Source organism: Macaca fascicularis, chromosome 8 (assembly GCF_037993035.2).
Source record: "Macaca fascicularis isolate 582-1 chromosome 8, T2T-MFA8v1.1".
Classification (NCBI taxonomy): Eukaryota; Metazoa; Chordata; class Mammalia; order Primates; family Cercopithecidae; genus Macaca; species Macaca fascicularis.
The window spans coordinates 25,790,625-25,811,349 of record NC_088382.1 but is presented as its reverse complement, the minus strand read 5'-3'; the positions used below and the strand labels follow the sequence as shown (position 1 = coordinate 25,811,349).

General features: G+C 51.5%; 1 protein-coding gene across 2 annotated transcripts in view; it reads left to right on the top strand.

The window, feature by feature from the left end:
* PEBP4 (phosphatidylethanolamine binding protein 4) overlaps positions 1-4,279 on the top strand; it is a 227,194-nt gene extending 222,915 nt beyond the window's left edge. For both annotated transcript variants that reach the window (XM_005562829.4, XM_015454579.4), the window contains exon 7: positions 3,991-4,279. In XM_005562829.4, the coding sequence (XP_005562886.3) occupies positions 3,991-4,145 (155 nt within the window). In that variant the 3' untranslated portion in view covers positions 4,146-4,279. The remainder of the gene's footprint in view (positions 1-3,990) is intronic.
* Positions 4,280-20,725: the final 16,446 nt, after the last annotated feature.

Genomic DNA, 20,725 nt, shown 5'->3' with positions numbered 1-20,725 from the left:
CCCATGGGAGAATGGAGCTGGGGTGAGGAGCTTCCCTACTTCCCAGGCTAAGAGGGAAATACATCAGGACAGAAATACTGAGGACCAAGTGACCAGTCAGGTGGGAAACGTCCCTTGGCTACAGCAGGGTCACCCAGGAAGTGCTGTCCTCAGCTGTTGGGAAGTCTTAAGAGTGCGCCTGGCTGGGCTCGGTGGCTCACACCTGTAATCTTAGCACTTTGGGAGGCCCAGGCAGGAGGATCACTTGGGCCAGGAGTTTGAGATCAGCCTGGGCAACATAAAGAGACCCTGTCTCTACAAACAATTTTTTTTAATTAGCCGGGTGTGGTAGCACACAACTGTGGTTCCAGCTACTCAGGAGGCTGAGGCAAGAGGATCACCTGAGCCTGGGAGGTCAAGGCTGTAATGACCAGTGATAGTGCCACTGTACCCCAGCCTAGAGAATGGGCCTGCTGAAGGGAAGCCAGGGGTGTCACTGGGGGTGGGGAACTTGTCTGCTAGGGGCCCAGACTACAAAGTTCTACTGCTGGCCAAGGCCACCCTTTGAAGGACCAGACTGTGATTAGTTTAGTATTACTTGTATTATATTAAAAACTCGCCGAGGGCAGGAGGTGAAACAAGGCGGCTCCGCTGACCCCATGCCTGGCAGAGGACGAGGGTGATGGCTGCCAGTGTTAAAGGGGCTCTGGGGTCTGACCTCATCTAAGAGTTTGCACTTCTGGCAGGGGAGCAGACCCCTCATTCTTCCAAGTCCTGCAAGGGGGCCAGGGTCAGCTGGACTTGGTGGAGCACCTCTCAGTTTCTCGGATGCCTGCTTAACCCTAACTGGCCCAATGGAGCCGTCCAGATGCACGTAACAAACCACTCCCAAATGGTGGAAAGCCAGCTCCACAGATCTGGGAAGCTTGGGGTGGAGAGAGTGACTGTCAAGACCTGCCCCAGGGCATTCCTGCCATCATCACAGTCCCTGGGACTAAAGCTCTGAGGCGGAGACCCTTCCCCAGCTGCTGAAGACAGGGGACATCTTTCCCCCCTAGAGCCTGCTAGGAGGCCAGGCACAGAGCGGTGGCCCAGAAACCCCCCGGTGGCTTTAGATAAGGTTATCAGACTCTCCCCTTGGCCCCCATCTGGAACAACGCTGAAATCTAACATCTCTCATCACTAACATCTTTCCTATCAGCACTGACCAGTAAGTGAGCGTTCCAGGGCCGCTGCATCTGGCTATGCAGGATGAGAACAGTACCCCCTACGGTTGTGCAGGGATCAACCTGTACATCATATGCGGCAGCCCTGTCCTGAGACACCCAGGCCTCTGTGTCCCAGTCACAGGGCAGGTGGCTCATGAGACAGGCATCAGACAGCTTCCTCCTCCTTTCTCCCTTTAGCCAAGGCCTCCCACCACAGAGGCCTCTGAAGTGCCCGCACTGCCTCGCCCTCATCTCAGGAAGAGCCTGGCCTGGGTGCGTCCAGGGTACAGTGGAGTGGCCCAAGCACAGACAGCAGCGCTGCCCTCTTCCTGCCTGGCCGCGGACTCTCTGCCTCTCAGGGACAGCAGTGCCATACAGGAAGGGGCTTTCCTCTGAGCGGTGACCACAGAAGCCGCAGTCTCCTAGCTCTCCAGCTCTCCCCACACACCCCAAGGGCCTGACTCACCCCCTCTGCCTTCTAGAACTTGTCCTCTGTGGCAGGAAACAGGGGGTGTAAGGAGTTGCGGCTGAGCCAGGAAAGGAGGCAGCAAGAGGCTAGCCGGCACGGGGACTGGGTTTCAGGAGCTGGCCGGGGAGCCCGAGAACCACAGGGCTGTCGACTTGGGACTGGAAAGGAACCACGAGGTCCCCAGGGCACTGAAGGCTCAGAGGCTTCCGAATTATCGAAGGGAGCCAGCTCTCGCTCTGGACGCAGGGGATTTCTTCCCCGCAGCTTGCCCTGGCCTCGTGATGGGTTTCAATTCCCTTCCTGCCATGCGGGTTCCTTCCTGCCCTACGGTGGGGAAGGCCCCCTTGTCCCTGTTCCTGTCACACACCAATTCACCCATAAGCCCTTATTACCCTGGCATGCACACACACCAGCATACACACATATACACACATGCACCTACACATACACATGTGTGTGCACACACTCGTTCCCAGGGTCATAATACCATAATTCCTTTCATTCCAGCCAGCTGGGCTCCTGGGGTGCAGAGGCTCAGGCACAGCCCCTCTGAAAGAACACTCAGGTAACACTGAGACTCCTAGGAGAACTCGACTGCAGTCAGTACACCTCCAGCGGGAGAGGCTTTCTCAGCACCTTGGCCACACTTTCTGCAAAAGAACTCCTGGAACCCCTTGTTTTCCAGTCCCCCTGGGCCCCATCTGAGCATGCAGTCACTGAGTCGGATAGGATTTGAGGGAATCTGCAAAGGCCTTTCCCCTATCCCTGTCCCTGCGAAGCTTCCTTGCCAGTACCCCACTTTGTGCCTCAGTCATCCCATCTGTGAACTGGGAATGGGAACAGTCCTCCCTTTTTAGGATTGGTGTGAGGATTAAGCGAATTATGTGTCAAGCTCTTAGAGTAGTACCAACACATAGGAAGCACAGAAATTGGGGTGTTGCTGCTTTTATTATTTGCATTATTGTTATTGTTATTTTGGGTTTTGGATTAAAAATTATCCTCTCCTTGAGAACATCTTTGAAATGTCAGCAGCCTCTGGGAGGCAGGAACGCTTCGATGGGCTTGCTATCTTAATTGCTATGAAAAGGGTGGTGGGTGCTGACCAAGGAGACAGGTAGGTGAGAGGGTGGGTGGCCCGTGAGTCTCAGGTGAGGCTCTGAGAGCTGCCAGCCCCTTGCCCTCTTCTGCCTGGGTATAAGAGCTGACTGGTCTCCATTAATCCATTGTATATCGGCCACTGCCTAGCTCTGCTCCAGACAGGGTCTTCCCCAGGCACTCTCTCTCCACCCTGAGAGGTTGCTGCATTTAGCAGAAAACAACAACAAAAAAAAGTAGGATGCCCAGTAAAATTTGAATTCCAGATAAACAACGAAAAAAAATAATTCGTGTTAAGTATGCTCCATGCAGAATGTGGGACACGCTCACACCAACAAACGATTTGCTATTTATCTGAGATTCAAATTGAACTACTTCCTGCCTTTTCCTGGCAAGCATCTGCCCAGGGTGCCTGACACCCAGGGTTTGGGAAACAAGAACGTGGGAATATGCCTCTGACCACCTCCCTCAGCCTCACTCCATGCCCCGGGCTGTGCCCTCCTCGCCCTGCCACGAGGCCTGTTCACACTCGCCCCAGAAGATGCACCTCCCTGTACACACTTGTGTTTTCTCGCCCTGAGGAGGAACCCCTCCGACCTGGGCACTGTCTGGGCTTCTGCAGGCCCAGCTCTCCCGCCAGGGTCCGGGGGCTGCCCCTCCACCTCTGCCACAGGGAAGGCACCCTGGTGCACGCCCTGTCCTAGGACAGAGAGGAGGAGGTTGGTGGGGTTTAGTGGAGAAGATTGAAAGAAGAGCACTGATCCTTCCGCCAATCTCAGCCCCAATCTCAGCCCCAGCAGCAGGGGTGAGCAGGTGTGAAGGAAAGCAGTGGTGAAAGCTCCCATCCTGAGGTCAGGGGAGCCTGCAGGGAGAGGGTGTGAGTGGAGGAAGTGGGCAGCCGACATGATTGGGCTTCCTTTCTGCCCGAGAGTGAGAAGGCAGCTTTGCTAAACAGAGGCGCTGGGGAAGGAGACTCAGGCATCCTTGACTTGGGCTGGGCTCTCAGTCCCCATTGCCTTCTGGAGAGCAGGCAGCTCTGCTGCTGTTCAGAGGCTCTGCTAACGTCTGGGGACTGCCTCTGCAGCAGGAGCCAGAAGCTCCCACAGCCACTACGCCCCATGGCCATCACATCACCTGCTGCCTCGGCTCCCCTGAGCCGGCCTCCCTCCCAGGCCCCTGCTAGCTTTCAAGTCCCTGGCTCTTTCTCACTGCCTCCCTATGGTCTGTTTGTCCTTCCAGGCTCTTGGAATATGGGCATATTTCTGAACCGCTTCCACCTGGGCGAACCTGAAGCAAGCACCCAGTTCATGACCCAGAACTACCAGGACTCGCCAACCCTCCAGGCTCCCAGAGGAGGGGCCAGCAAGCCCAAGCACAAAACCAGGTGGAGATAGCTGCCTGCTAGATGGCAGGCTTCGCCGTCCAGGCACATGGCCACACTGCCCACCACCGACGATGTGGGTATGGAACCCCCTCTGGATACAGAACCCCTTCTTTTCCAAATTAAAAAAAAACCATCCAGAGCTTAGTGCTTTGCTTCCTAACTTGTATTCATTTGAAAAGCAACAAGAGGAAATCGGCCAATATTCAGCACTGGGGACCGAGGCTTTCCTGTAAATGCAAGGGGTTGGGTGGGGAGTGGGGAAAATAGACGGACAGGCAGGATATAGTGATCCCTATGCCCAAACTGTCACTGAGTCGCTGTGGGACCTCAGGGAAACCTCTTACCCTCCCCAAAGTTCTGCTCCCTTGGCTGTGACACGGAAGTAGGAAGAAGCGGGAGAGGGTGGTTGGTTTATCACCATGGGCCTTTCCAGGTCTGACATTCGACAACATTCATTCAGCAACTATTGTTGCATGTGGGATGCACCTGGCCTTCCTCCAGGCACTGGGGATGCATGCCTGCCTCATCCCCATGCATGGGTAGATAGGGCAGACACAGCATGGTGCTCACCTCATGGAGCTTCCAGTCTAGCAGCGGAAGGAAATATCCCCAACAAATGATAAACTGTGATAAGTATGTTGAGGGTGCAAAGGGGGCCTGATTTCTGATGGAGAGGAAGACTCAGGCAGAGCCCTGATGTTTAACTTCAGGGCTGAAAAGTGGGCTAGGGGTTACCAGGTGAGTGGAGACAGGAATAGAGAACATTCCAAAGCTCCTCCGAGCCCCTGTGGCTGGCAGGGGCACGCATGGCATCTTCCAGGAAACGAAAGGTCCGTGGTGTGGCTACCGCCAAGTATGAAAGGGCAAGAACAGCATGACGGGTGGGCAAAGGCCAGACCATGCCAGGCCTTGTTGCCATGTTAAAGCTCTGGACTGTATCCAAAAAGCAATGGGAAATCATTAAATGATAAGTAGATTGGGCCAGGCATGGTGGCTGGTGCCTGTAATCCCAGTGCTTTGGGAGGCCAAGGCCAGAGGATCGCTTGAAGCCAGGAGTTCAAGACCAGCCTGGGCGGCATAGGGAGACCCCCTGTCCCACCAAAAATAAGAATAAAAAATTAGCCAGGTATGGTGGTGGATGCCTGTAGTCCCAGCTACTCAGGAGGCTGGCATAGGAGAATCACCTGCGCCCAGAAGTTTGAGACTGCAGTTATCTATGAATCTATGATTGCACCACTGCCCCCAGCCTGGGCAACCGAGCAAGACCTCATCTCTAAAAAATTAATAAAATAAAATAAAAATAGATTGGAGGGGCAGATGGCATAATCAGATGTATGCTTTTAGAAAGCTGTGAATAAGGCCAGGTGCGGTGGCTCACGCCTATAATCTCAACACTTTGGGAGGCCAAGGTGGGCAAATCACCTGAGGTCAGGAGTTTGAGACCAGCCTGACTAACATGGTGAAACCCTGTCTCTATAAAAATACAAAAATTAGGCCGGGCGCGGTGGCTCAAGCCTGTAATCCCAGCACTTTGGGAGGCCGAGACGGGCGGATCACGAGGTCAGGAGATCGAGACCATCCTGGCTAACACGGTGAAACCCCGTCTCTACTAAAAAATACAAAAAACTAGCTGGGCGAGGTGGCGGGCGCCTGTAGTCCCAGCTACTCGGGAGGCTGAGGCAGGAGAACGGTGTAAACCCAGGAGGCGGAGCTTGCAGTGAGCCGAGATCCCGCCACTGCACTCCAGCCTGGGTGACAGAGCCAGACTCCGTCTCAAAAAAAAAAAAAAAAATACAAAAATACAAAAATTAGCCGAGCGTAATGGTGGGCACCTGCAATCCCAGCTACTTGGGAGGCTGAAGCAGGAAAATCACTTGAACCCTGGAGGCAGAGGTTGCAGTGAGCCGAGGTTGCACCACTGCACTCCAGGCTGGGTGACAAAGTGAGACTCCATCTCAAAAAAAAAAAAAAAGAAAGAAAGAAAAAGAAAAAAAGAAAAGAAAGCCATGAATAAATTCTTTGGTATCTGCAAGGAAAGGACTTTTGCCATCTAACTTCCCTGGGCTTTCTCTGCAGGCCTCTTGACTTCCCCACCCGAGGACTCCTGGGGACCCCTCCCTGCTACAGTCTCATTCCCAGCCTAAAGTTTTGGAGGCCCCTTACCTCCCCACCACCACTCCAGTCCTTTCAGCACCCCTAACACCCTCTTCAGTTCGGTTTCCCTCAAAGAGTTAATAACCACCACTCTTTGGCTAGCATGCAGCGACATTGGTGACTCTTGTGTGCAAAGTGCTTTGAGATCCCCAGATGAAAAGAACAAGCTGCACCTGGGTACAGGGTTCTTACCATCTTAGAGTCCTGCCCCTCGCTAGCTGGAAGGCAGAGGGCCCTAGATGAACCCTTGGCCCAGCTGAGCACGCTTTTAACTAGTGGCACAATTTTAGTGGTGGGGATCTGAAGAATACAGTGGGGCTGGAGGTTGAGTTTGTGAATGGGAGAGAATTGAATGATCCCCCCTTCATTGATAGATTCAGCTCCCTGCCCAGGTAAAGGGCACCAAATTCTGATGCTCCAGAAGAGCATTTTATGCCAGCCCAAGGTAAAAGGAAACCTGGGCAGTAGAAATTGTGGAGCCTCCCCACTTCCTTCTACCCCACCAGGCAAGCCTGCAAGCTGACCTAAAATAAGAAGCAAAAGGAAGTGTCCATTTGCAGTGCCATGGAAGGCAGCCTTGCAAGGGAACTTTCTGGGTCCCCTATTCCCTGGGACCTTCTCCCCACAGCCCCCACCCCACAAGACTCAGAATGTAATTGGCAGCTCCGGTTGGTGCCCAGGGCCAGGATAAATAGAAGGTCAGCTTCCTAGAGCAGCCCCAAATCGAGACACATCCTCCCCTCTTCTGCTTTTAATTCATTGTGGCTAGCATGTTTATTTTGGGTGAGGAAAAAAAATCGGATGTTTATCCTTCGAGGAAATTATCGGCTTCCTTTCTTTCCTTCCCCCAACCCCCTCCTTCCTTTTGACTTGACATTTTGGGCTTTGAGTTTAGCTGCTGGAGAGACCCCCACCCTCCTGGCCCCAAAACGTGAAAAAAGAACAAAGCTGGCCCAGGCTCTAGGCTGAAGCCAGCCCTGGCCAGGCGATCCCTGGAAACCACAGAGAAGGAGGTCCCAGTTGTGGAGAGGGGAAACCTGGAGGTCACGGGGACCTTGGGGAAAACCCAGCCTTGATGGCGCTTTCTGTCTGCAGAACATTTTGGGCCTCTCATCCTTTTCTTTGCACTACCTCCTCCAGGAAGAAACAAGATGAACATCTAAATTGCTTTGAGATCTCCAACAAAGCAGCTAAGAAAAGTGTAAGGGAGCATTAGTGACCCCTTTACCAGGATAAAGAGAACTGACATTATTATTATCATCATTGTAATCAGATGCATTTATTGAGCACTTTCTGCATACCAGGTACTACACAAAATGTCTAATGTGTGGTATCTCACTGAATGCATCCCCGCGCTACTTCATGGCCTTCTGGGGGCCTTCATACATGTTCTCTCATTTGATTGTCACAACACGCTAATAAAGTGGGTGTTATTCTTATTTTAGAGATGAGGAAACTGACATTCCCATAAGTTAAGGAACCTACTCCCTATTCCCTAACTAGTCATGGTGGAATCTGGTGTTAACTCAAGCCTCCTCAGGTGTAGTATTTAGAGGAAAACTGTACTCTAATTTTACTCTCTTGGCTATATGAGATAAAGGCCAGATCAGGATTTGGAGTGGGACAAAGAGAGAGGGCCAGAAGTTCCAGAAGAAATTAAGGGGACTCTTCTCCAAGTGTCTTTCCTTACTCAAGGTTAAGCCATCCTGGACCATGTGTGATTTGTAGGGATGGCCAGGGTTCCTGGATACTCAAGGCAATAGCCTGGCCCAGCCCAAGGCCATTACCATCCCTCCCCCCCTGCCCACAGCCACTACCCCAACAGTTTATCATCCTTAGTCCATGGAATGACCCCTCTCCCTCCCCATCATTCCTGTGTGATAACTGCTCTTAGGTAAGGAAGAAAGGTAGAAAAGAAGGGAAAGTCACCTAGAAAGGCTCCAAGGTGATGATATTGATGAAGGTGATGATGATGGTAATGGGTGATGATGCTGAAGATGGTGATGGTGATGATGAGATGATGGTGATGATGATAATTATGGTGATGGTGATAATGAAGTGATGGTGATGGTGATGGCAATGGTGATGGTGATGATGATCACGGTGATGTGATGGTGATAAGATGATGATGATGGTGATGGTAATGATGATGATCATGGTGATGGTGATGATGATCATGGTGATTGTGATGGTGACTTTGAGGTTATGGTGATGATGATGGTGATGATCACGGTGATGGTGGTGATGAGGTGATGGTGATGGTGATGATGGTGATTGTGACGATGATGATGATGATCATAGTGATGGGTGATGGTAATGGTGATGATGAAGTGATGGTGATCATGATGATCATGGTGATGGTAATGGTGATGATGGTGATGGTGATGATCACGGTGATGTGATGGTGATGATAAGGTGATAGTGATGGTGATGGTGATGATGATGATCATGGTGATTGTGATGGTGATGGTGATGATCACGATGATGTGATGGTGATGATAAGGTGATGGCAATGGTGATGGTGATGATGATGATCATCATGGTGATGGTGATGATGATCATGGTGATGGTGGTGATGAGGTGATGGTGATGGTGGCGATGATGATCATAGTGATGGGGGATGGTAATGGTGATGATGAAGTGATGGTGATCATAATGATCATTGTGATGGTAATGGTGATGATGAGGTGATGGTGATAATGATCACGGTGAGGGTGATGGTGATGATCATGGTGATGGTGATGATAATGGTAACAGCAACGGGTCCAGGTGTCAGCACTCAGCAGTCATGGGATAGGAAGAAAGCCTAGTATATGCATTCAGTGATGCCATTTAAAAACACAAGTTTTCTTACTGAGCAGATCTAAATTCACATAGAATTTTTACCATTGATAGCTCCGTGACCTTGGCAACTGCTCCAGACCTGTGTTTCAACGGAAAAAAAAAAAAAGCAGTATAATGAAAATAAATGGAAACAAGTGCCTTCCTCCAAAGATGTGTTGCAATGGTTAAATGAGATAACAGGGAAGGCATCTGAGCACAATGCCTGGCGTGCAGGCTGTTCAGTAAATGTGCATGTTCCTCTCTTTCCCTGCCTCCACCTCACCTGTTCTCAGCGTGGCTGGAGCAAGCAATGAGGCTTAGGATATTGGGAAAGAAACATCTCTCCCAGAAGAGAGCCCTTCCCCAGAGACCCATCAGAGGCTCGGCAGCCCCAGGGAAAGGACCAACTGCCAAGGAAGCCTCAAGCCTCAGCCCAGCATCCCCCTCCCAAGCTAAGCAAAACATTGGGAGGCTTGGATCAGGAAAGACAACCCAGTTCCTTAGCAACTAACAAGAATTTCCCTGTAAAGACAAAGACCCTTCACTCAGAATGCTCCCTCCCCCTAGCCTCCCCAGGTGTCTGATCTGCTTTGCAGGAGTGGGGCTGGGGGCCTATCCAAGTCCCCAGGACATCTAGAGGCCTCTTGCCTCACCCTCCTGGCTGTCCTGATATTACCTGCAATTATCCCAGAACACCTTTCATCCTGGTGCTAATTAATTTTTCCACTTACCCCCAGGAGCTCCTGGGAGACACATGAGATACACACACACGCACATACACACACACGCGCGCGCACACACACACACACACACACACGAATGCCCATATTTTCCTTCTGAGACTCTCCATTTGAAAGATCAGAAAAGTATGGTTAGTGAAAGGAGCCCATTTTTTGAGGGGTTCTGTCTGCTGCCTCCCTGGTATTTGGAAAGAGAAATGAGAATTGAAAACGATGGTTCAGGGAGAAGGGAGGACAGGGTCCCAAGGTATCTTAGGGGATGAAAGACAACAAAGGGCTTTTACAAGGACCAAGGAAACCCATACTGGGACAGTGGTCTCAGTGCCAAAGGCCACCTCAGAGCCTCCAAGGACAAGTTGTCCTGCTTAACACAGAACATTTTAAAGAAAAAAAAAAGGAAATGTTTTAATAGTAAAGGAAAGTTCAAGCGAGAGTGGGAAACAGAAGGAAATAGAAAAGAAAAATATGGCTGTCTAGCCTGAAAAGAACCACTGACCACGAGTCAAGACCTGATTCCAGTACCATCGTCACCATTCACTGCTGTGTGAGCCCAGGTTAGTCAGCCACCCTCTCTGGGTCTCAGTTTCCTCATTGATAAAATAATTTGGGACAGGTATTCTCTGACACCTCCTCTAGCTGAATGTTCTGCGATTCTATATGGGAAGTGGCGGAGAAAGCTATGACCACTCGCTGGGGCAGAGAGTGAGTGGAAGCCACTAGAACAGATAAAATGACCTTTTCCAGAATCCAGAATGAAAGAGATCCAAGTGCATTTGGCTGCAGGAGCCAGAAAGCCCTCCCTAGTGGGAGGCCCAGGTTAAAAGGAGTTTACAGATGTGGGAGCTGAAGACCCTGGGAGTTCCCAGAAGCAGCAGACGGACCAGTCTCCCCCAAACCCAGGCCAGAGAAAACCCGTTCAGAGACTCTCAGCACCTCTTGGAGGGAGGATGGAGGAGTGCATAGACACGGGTCTGCACGCAGAGATGGAGAGCAGGATGCAGGAGCACACCCTGTATTCCTCATGAGCTGGGCTCCACACCATTGGCGTAAGTCAGCTGGGCAGAGAGGGGTGGGTAAAAGGGAAGAGGCTGACTGTGTCATGAAGGAGGAGCAGCAAGGCCACTGAGTCCTAACCTGGCTTTCCAGTCCCATGATGGAAGCAGGAGAGCAGCTAAGTGTGCTTCCCTTAGGGACTTGGCCATAGGGGCCTGGGAAGCACCCTGGAAGTTCAAACACCCTTCCCCTACCCCCACGACCCCCCACACCCACCAGCATGCCAGAACAGCTGGACATGCACCTTTAAATCACTGTAAAGAAACCAATACGTCGCACATATGCTGTGGCTGTGAAGCCAGTGCACAGTCAGCCCTTCTGCAGGACTTAGGGAGGCTCAGCTATGAGCCAAGAATTGAATGCACCACAAAAAAAAAACTTAGGTCTCTGCCTTCTTGGCCAAGTGCAGTGACTCACACCTGCAATCCCAGCACTTTGGGAGGCCAAGATGGGTGGATCACTTGAGATTCAGAGTTCGAGACCAGCCTGGCCAACATAGTGAAACCCCGCCTCTACTAAAAACATAAAAATCAGCTGGCATGGTGGCAGGCACCTGTAATCCCAGCTACTTGAGAGGCTAAGCCAGGAGAATCTCTTGAACCCGGGAGGTGGAGTTTGCAGAGATCACACCACTGCACTCTAGCCTGGGTGATACAGCGAGACTCTGTCTCAAAAAAAAAAAAAAAAAGAAAGAAAAGAAAAGAAAAGAAAAGAAAAGAAAAGAAAGAAACTAGGTCTCTGCCTTCTGGAAGCTTTTCTGCTCTTCCAGTGTGGTAGGAGAGAAGATGGACAGACCCAGAGGTGGCCAAGAGTTGTGTTGACGGTGACGCCTGTGCAAGAGGTAAATGCCAAAAGAGAGGGATAGGAAGGCTGGCTAACAAGGGAGGAGGGAGCATTGCAAGATGGGAGGGGACAGGAGGGTATGTAGTGGCCTATTGAGGGGGAAGGGAGCTTGAAGAGAGAGGCCTAAAATAAAGGACAAAACAGTTGCTGGCCCCAGGCTCACAGCTGCAGTTCACTAACCTGCCCTCAAGCCCTGATCTGCTGAGGGCACCTACAGCCCAGTATTTGCTCTCATGGGCCCCAGTCACCATTGTCCAGAGCCCACCTGTCTTCCTTTGTCACCCCCTGAGAGGCAAGCCCTGCCTGTCCACACATAGACAAGTGTGTGTGCACACACTGACACACACCTCTACTCTATGAAACTTGCACATGCTTACTGTAAATACAACAGCCCACACAAAATCACATGGTGTATGCACCCGCTAGACACTCCAGGATATCGACCCTGCCAAGCTCTCTCTAGACATCCATGCATGCTGTGTACACATGCATTGCTCAGCATCCACAAATGCGGGCATGGAATTTGCATGCACATGGGATCTCCATATATGCACACCCACTTCATTCACAACCTGTACACACCCCAGCCCACCACTGATACAGAGACACACCTCTGTGTGGATTAGACTGAGGACTAGGCAAGGCCTAACCACAACCCTCACTTTACATCTTCTGATGCAGCGAGTGGATTTTTGACAGCGGCAGTGGAGGTTTCATGGAGGAGGGGCGACTGGGAGGAGTTTGGTGGGGGTAAAGGGGAGGTTCTGGCAGAAGAAGGGAACAAGGCCTTCCCTGAAGTCCACCAGGAAGGCACCCAGACACATGCCCTTCCCCACAGCAGCCCTACCTCTGGCCCCTTGCCTGCTGCCAGGCCAGGGAAAGGAGAAGCTAAAAGTGGCCAGTCTGAGTTGCTAAATTGGACCTTGGCAGAGAAGGGGAAACGCGTCAGTTCCCTGGGGAAGTGGCCGAGCCCAAGGCGGCCACAGGCCCCTGGGCTTCTACTCCAATGGAACAAAAGTTGCTCAAATAGATCTGACGCTTTGTTTTCGAACCCAAAATACCCTGTGGTGGCCGCCGGAAGTGTGACCGCGGGAGGGAAGTGGGGCAAGAGGGGAAGATTAGTTCGAGTTTCCATTGCGGCGTACTTTTTCTTTCGTTTGGGGTCTAGAAGCAGCTTTCCTACCGCTTGGAGAGAGTGTTTGTGTGAGAGGGGAGTGCCGCTCTGAGATTTGGGGCTGGGGGAACCCACAGCGACAGCAGTCACCCTTCTTCCGCTGCAGTCTCTCCCCAACAGGTGGCCTCTGAAAACAACCCTGTCCTCACGCACTGTCAGAATTTCATCTCGGGCCACCTGGTGGCAGGGTGGTAAAGCCCACCCAGGGGAAGAGGGGCTGATGCTAGGGGGAAAGGGACATGTCGCAGGTGGCTTTGCCTTCAGAGACCAGACTTTCCCTTGTGAACTTTGATGCTTTTTTTTTTAACAAAAATTATCTTTTCATAGAATTTTTCAAAGAGCACCCAGTAAATGAGGCCATAGCTGGACCAAAACACAGACCCACCTATTCAGACTCGGTCATTTAATGACTATCAATGCTAGCTCTAAAATGCAAGGATTGCAGAAGAATTACAAGATCTCAACTTGTACTCCCCATCACCCTCTGTGCCCTCATCCGGATTTATTTATCTTCACACCACTTATCAGCCCTCACATATGTATGTTTGTCTGTGTCCACCCTGAACACTCATTAGACCTGGACTTTCCCCACCGGAAGGACTTGGACTTGGCTTTCATCAGTGCCATATCCCCAGTGGCTGACCACACCGTAGGTGCACAATAAACAATTCTCAAATGTTAGGAAAAAATGGGAGAAAGAGAGGTCATCAGACAGTTCTCTTGTCTCATGTGACTTGTAAATTCAAAACTGCTTCGGCGGCTCTACCCTAGCCTCTGGTGCCATTATCAGGGTGCAATGGGGCTCCAGAGGGGAGAGTTGGGGGGTATGATGGGTAACTCAATACAAAATCAGGCGCTCTGGCCCTTGTGGAACAAACTTTTGGGGGAGGAGGGTGAGACAGACATTTATCAAAGGATACACAAATAAATATCGAAAGGTAACTAGGGAGGATTTTGGGCAACCTAGGAGAGATATTTGGGGTAACACCTGAAAGAGGGTACACCGGGAAGGCTTTTCCGTGTGCGGAGATTGACGGATGCTTGGGGTTTGACTCTGTGAAGGCCCCAGCCCCTACCTGGCACTTCGTGGTGCCGGGTGCGGCGGGGAGTGCCTCCCCCTGGCACCCGGACACAGGGGTTTCGAACTAGTCGCCGGGGAGGCCGAGCGGCGCCGCCGCCTGCGGCCGGGGGCCTGTGAACCCGGGCTGCAGTTCAGACGCGGCCGCGCGGCCTCGTCCCTGGGTGCTATTTACCGGCTTTTAATGACGGCAGGGTAATCACCCTAATGAAAAACGCCCTCGGGGCTCAGGGCAGCCAGACTGTGATGAGGAAACCGGGAGGAATCTCGGAGCCGCCGGTGAGTCACAGTGAGTGTGCAGCGCGCCGGCCTGCGCAGGGCGCGAAGGACGCCCGGGTGCCCTCCCAACTGCGCGGCACTCCCGCGCCGCCCCTGGAACGCGGAGAGCGCGGCTGCGTGCTGCAGGCCCGCGGGGTGCCCGAGCACCCCGACCCACCCTGGGAAACCCGGCGCACACCAGCCAAGCCTCCTGCAGACCCGAGTTCTCCGCTGCAACTTTTAACCAGGCCTGCAAGGGGCTCCAGCACTACCTTCCTCCCTACGCGTGGCCTGGGCTCCCCAGGCGCCTGGATTTGGGAGGGGCCTCTCTCTGGTGTGTTCAAGACACCCCTGAATATTCCAAGCTCTGCTGGGCTTCACATCCGCTCTCCTAAGGACCATCTTTCTGCCAGTGCCTCAGTTTCCCCAACTGAGTACCAGTAGCATAAGATTCTCCACACCACCCTCCGCACCCTGCCCCCGGGTGGCAAGAGTATTCATTACAGTTTGTTCCTGACTTTGAAGATGAAAAATACCAAGGATCATTACCGCTCAATTAATGGAGCTGTTACCACTGGAGTTTAGGTCTGATTAATCTGCCCCCTGCCCCCTGCCTCGGATCTGTGTTGCCCCCTGATGCCCCTTCCTTGGACTCCTGCAGGCTCCTTCTTTCTCCTGGATTTCATACATAGAGTTAGCCCCTTTCCTGTTCCTGCCAGTACTCTCCGGTCCTGGAAGAGTGTCTGCCACATTCAGTCTTCAACATGTATTGTTGAGCTCCCAGCAAAGCCAGGGGCTAGATGCTGGGGCAGAGCAGTGAAAGTCACAGACCCAAGCCCTTGCCTTCCTGGAGCTCATCTTCTGGTAGGTGCCCAAATGTCTAAGTGGGATCTGGTGTATGTCAAGGGCTTCCTTCTGCCTTCCACCTCTCCCCCCAGGGTTCCTCATTCAGACAACAAACGACGGGCAGGCCTAGGCCAAGCACCACAGTCCTGGGTGGACAATGCTAATGGGTTCTAGTTTCAGAGATGAAAACAACAAAGTTAACATAAAGAGGAGGGGAAATGATCACAGTGCCTTACATGAACAACCCCCACCCTTCTTCTCCTCTCCCCTTCTAATGGCCTCAGCCCCTCCTCAAGGTCTTGGTCACGTGCCCTTCTTCTATAGGGCCTTCCCCTTGCCCTGAACATCTCTCTCCTCCAAGCCTGCAGTGGCCCTTACCAACTGGAATTTCCTGCTTGTACCTCCTCTGGACACATATCATGTCTCATATGTGATATTTCCACTGAGCCTCATTCCACACTTCTCATTAAACTGTCTGCTCCCTGGCAGCAGATTCCAAGTCTTAAGTTTGCTTCCTTCCACCAAGAATGCACGGGAGTTCTCTGTAGATGTTGCCCTCATTGAAATGAGAGCGCTAAGGCCCAGACCCGGGAAGCCCGTACCCACCCCAAAATGGAATTCTGGTGGTCAAGAGGCCCCCCATCCTGTGCTGTGAGGGTTAGGAGAGTCAGGGGATGTGGGGATAGAAGTAAAAGGACCAGGTTCAACCATCCTTCAGAATCACCAACTAGGACACTTGAATTGGGTCCACAAGTTCTTACTGAGTACTGATTGGGGCCGGGCACGGTGCCAGGCACTGGGGAGACAAAGATGAGTGAGATTCAGTCCCTGCCGTGGGGGAGCTTGGATACCGTCTCTTGTCTTCAGTAACTTTCTGGGTGACCCTAGGCCAACTAATTCTGAGCAACCCAAATAATTATCAGTGTCTGAGAGAGATCACACCCCTCTTCCTTCGCCTATGCACCATGAGCCCTGGTAGGGAAGCCCACGCCATCAGTCAGAGCTTCCTAGCCAACGTGCAGCCCTCCAGTGGGTTCTAGTTGGGCCAGTATTGGCCTCAGGGGCCAGAGGCAGCCATGGTTCTTTACTGCAATGGCTGTAAAAAGAGTTTCATTTTCTATGAGAACTGCAGCATGACAAAGGTCGGGAAGCCCTGCCTGAGCCACCTGGTGAAAGAGGTTGCAAATGCCACAAAGGAGCTCCAATTCTGGGTCCCAAAGAGTCATTAACTGCTGTTCCCTGGATCCCAGAGTTTTGACTGCACAGAACAGCAAAGAAGAAACCAAAAGTCAGCCTCCATCCAATTCCTCACCTGGGTGGATGAGGCCAGCACCTGATTGTTTTAGTCTGAGGAGGCTCCTAAGGCTGAGAGCTGATAAGAGACAATGATCTAGGGTTTGCAGCTCTCTCTGATTTCCTGAAGCTTTTTCTCACAGGGCAGGGAGAAGAGGAATCTGCCAGCTTTTGGACTCAGCACCTGTCCCATGGGCAAAGCCTTCATCCAGCAAGAAGCCAGCTATGTGGTAAACAATGGAGGTGACAACGTGCTCTCATCTCTTTCCTCTCTAACCCTCCCTCTTCTCTCTCACTCCCTCTTTGCTTCCCCTGACTGCCTCCCGCACCGTCCCCCTACACTCACGCCTTTTCTGGTTCATTTCAAATCACAAAGTTCCTCTTTCCAAAAAGCCCCATCCCCAGAGAGTCCTTTCTGCAAAGACACCCGTCCCTGCTGGCTGAGAAGGGGCTGTCCCAGTGGCCCCCAGGGGGAATGATCAGGCCCTTCGGAGCACATGACCCCACTTACCCTCCCTGAACCCCTGAGCTAAGACAGTGAAGCTCCCACCACAAGCACTCATCCCTCCTCCTTCTCCCTGAAGACCCCAGCCCAAGCCCTACAGAGCCCCTACATTTGATTAGGAACTCTAACAGACATCTCCTCTGAACCCTTCTGCAATAGAACCAGAAACTCGTGGATTAACAAAGCTGGGAGGAACTTAGAGGAAATTTATCCCAGTCCAACCCCTAACTAAAGACCAGGAATAAGAAGGCCTTGGCCTAAAATCGTAGCTAATTCATAGCAGAACCCAGAACTCCTGATTTGCAGGCCAGGGCTAACACCTGACATTTACCCACACACCACACTTTGCACAAGTCTCACCTTCTAAGATCTTCCTTCCCTCCCCACCCTAGCCCAGCCAGCCCCAAACTCTCATCTCTGGACCTCTGGACTACCCAAGGCAGTGACTGACTTGTATCTTGGAAGAGGTCTCCAGGACAACCCACTTTGGGCACCTGTCTCTCTCAGTAAATGGTACTTTTTCTGGCCAGACGCAGTGGCTCATGCCTGTAATACCAGCACTTTGGGAGGCCAAGGGAGGCAGATCACCTGAGGTCACGAGTTCAAGACCAGCCTGGCCAACATGGTGAAACACCATCTCTACTAAAATACAAAAAAAAAATGGCGAGGTGCGGTGGCTCACACCTGTAATCCCAGCACTTTGGGAGGCCAAGGTGGGCAGATCACGAGATCAGGAGTTCGAGATTAGCCTGGCCAATATGGTGGACACCTGTCTCTACTAAAAATACAAAAATTAGCCAGGCGTGGTGGCATGCACCTGTAGTCCCAGCTACTCAGGATGCTGAGGCAGGAGAATTGCTTGAACCTGGGAGGTGGAGGTTGCAGTGAGCCAAGATCGTGCCACTGCACTCCAGCCTGGGTGACAGAATGAGACTCTGTTTCAGGAAAAAAAAAAAAAAAATAGCTGGGCGTGGTGGCGGGCACCTGTAATCCCAGCTACTTGGGAGGCTGAGGCAGGAGAACCACTTGAACCCAGAAGGCAAAATGTTGCAGTGAGCTGAGATCACGCCATTACACTACAGTCTGGGGGACAAGAGTGAGACGTCATCTAAAAAAAAAGTTACTTTTTCTTTTTTTTCCTTTCTTTTTTTTCTTTCTTTTTTTTTTTTTTTTTTTTAAGACAAGGTCTTGCTCTGTTGCCGAGGCTGTAGAACAATGGCACAATTTTGACTCACTGCAGCCTCTGCCTCCCAGATTTAAGTGATTCTCCTGCCTCAGCCTCCCAAGTAGCTGTGACTACAGTAGTGAGCCACCATGCCCAGCTAATTTTTGTATTTTTAGTAGAGATGGGGTTTCACCATGTTGGCTACGCTGGTCTCAAACTCCTGAACTCAAGTGATCCTCCCACCTTGGCCTCCCAAGGTGCTGGGATTACAGGCATGAGCCACCTCATCCCTCCAGTAAATGTTACTGTGTAACAAGACATTTTCTCTTTGGTCACTGGACTCTACCTGAAATTGCTTAAAGTGTAATAAAAAACACTCTTGTTTCAACATCATTATAATGCGTTAGTTTGAATTTAGGCACAAACAGTTGTTTAGAAGAGAAGTATGTAATTGGCTTGGAGAGGATCCCGTGGCCTCTGAGACAGCCTAGGAAAGGGGTAGCCAGGTGTAGAGTGGCACAGTGGCCATTGCACCTACTGAGAGGCCCTGGCAGAAACAGTTCCTCCCTGATTCCCATGGGAATAGTGAGTACCCTTACTCTCCCCTGGGCTATGGCTCCTCCCCTGCCTCCATGCTGGGTCCAAGGGGGTGCTGGGGTACACCATTCAAGCTTGCCTTTCTCCCACACATTGATTTCTCTACAGGCTTCATCCTGATTCCTCCTCTTACCCACGTCTACTACCCTGTTTCTTTCCCTTAACAGCCACAATGGGGACAAAGGACGGAGTTAAGAGCATTCATTTTAAAGTCACACAGATGAATTCAAATGTCAGACCAGCCAGGTAGCCTCCAGTAAGCTACTTGAACTCTTAAGACTTGAAAGGACAGCCCTAAAGGCTTCCTCTCACAGGATTGTTGTAAAGAATGAAGAAAATTATGGCCTGGAATGGTGGCTCATGCCTATAATCCCAGCACTTTGGGAGGCTGCAGCAGGAGTATCACTGGAGGCCAGGAGTTGGAGACCAGCCTGGGCAACATATCAAGACCCCCATCTCTACTTAAAAAAAAAAAAAAAGTGTTTTTAACTAGCTGGGCATAGTGATACCCAGCTGTAGTCCTAGCTACTCAGGAGGCTAAGGCAGGAGGATTGCTTAAGTCAAGGAGATTAAGGCTGCAGTGAACCATGATCATGCCATTGTGCTCCAGCCTGGACAACAGAACAAGACCCTATTTTAAAAAAGAAAGAAAGAAAACTGAAGAAAATTAAATGTGTCCACAAGGCCTGGCCAAGGCAGGCATCAGATATCAGTCACCCCATCTTCCATGGCTACAGCCCGGAAGCTCCTGCAGCTCCCGGGACTGGGCTCAGCTCCGACTCCACCAGAAGCAGCAGCTTCAAGGTCTCCATGAAGCCTGTGGGAATCTGTAGGGCTGCCAATAACATTCCCTTCCTAAAACTTGTAGGCAAAACCAGCCTAGCATCTGAGCTGGCTGTCATTATCCAAGAAATGACAATGAACTCTAGAATGCCAGGCAGGACTGGCCAGGAGGATTCCACTGTGACTTGTCTGTCACCTATGAAGCCCTGTGGCACTCCCCAAAATGGAAAACAACTGAGGACCCTCAAGATAACTGCCATTCGGGAGCAGTCCTACCAGGGTGGGTTCCATACACAGGTGCTTGGTGTGACTGGAGGAACCCAGATGCTCTCTGCACCCCAAGTCTCCCACTCCTTGACTCTGATATGCCACAACCAGATGCCATTTCACCAGGATTCATGAGCACCTACCACTTTCCAGGCACCATGCTGAGTACTGGGCTTGATTCCTCTGGATTATATATTACCACCCCTAAGTGTTTTCTTTTAAAATGCAAACACCCTCTGAGAAGGGCAATGCAGTAATTAGATTGCTCACACCGCAGATTGAATTAATTCAGGGTATGGGGAGTTCTTTATTGTAAGATAGCAGAGAAGGACTAGGTATCTTTAGCAAACAGGGCAGCTAAAGTTCAGAGGGCAGAGGTGACTAGAGAAAAAGGACCAAGACAGCTGTAACTTTGCATTTTTCTTCAGTGGATTTCAGGAACCACATCTCCCTGCTTTGTCCTTAATCGAGACAAACACACCCATGCCCACAACAAGTAGCAGCAGTCCTCGTAAGTGCAGCTGATGAGTTGGACTCTGTAGGAGAGAGCGGCCAGGGGCAGGCGGCCCTGGCTATGCCGCAGAGGAGCCAGCCTGCTTTCACCATCTGCAGGACGAGGACGCCCTGAACCAGTGCCTACTCGCTCCCCAGCAAGTTCAGGGCTTAGAGTTCAGGTAATTAGGCCCTTGGCAGTCTCACCTGAGCCCGCCAATAAAACAGACAAACACCTTCAGCTCCTGTTCAGGAGGGAGAGAGGAGACCAACAGGGTGGAAGGGAAGGAGGAAAACTTTTTTCTATTCTAAGACTTGGCAACCAGAAGGGAGAATTCATTTACAAAGCAGCCACTCCAACACCCCACTCCTGCTCCACACCCAGGGTTGTCCCCTCCTGCCACAGAACCCTGGACTCCATCTGCCACCATCATCGAGGATGACAGGGGACATCTGTGCAGGCTGCAACCTGAGCAGGCACTGGGCACTAAGGGCTGAACCTTGTAGGGCAGGCCTTCA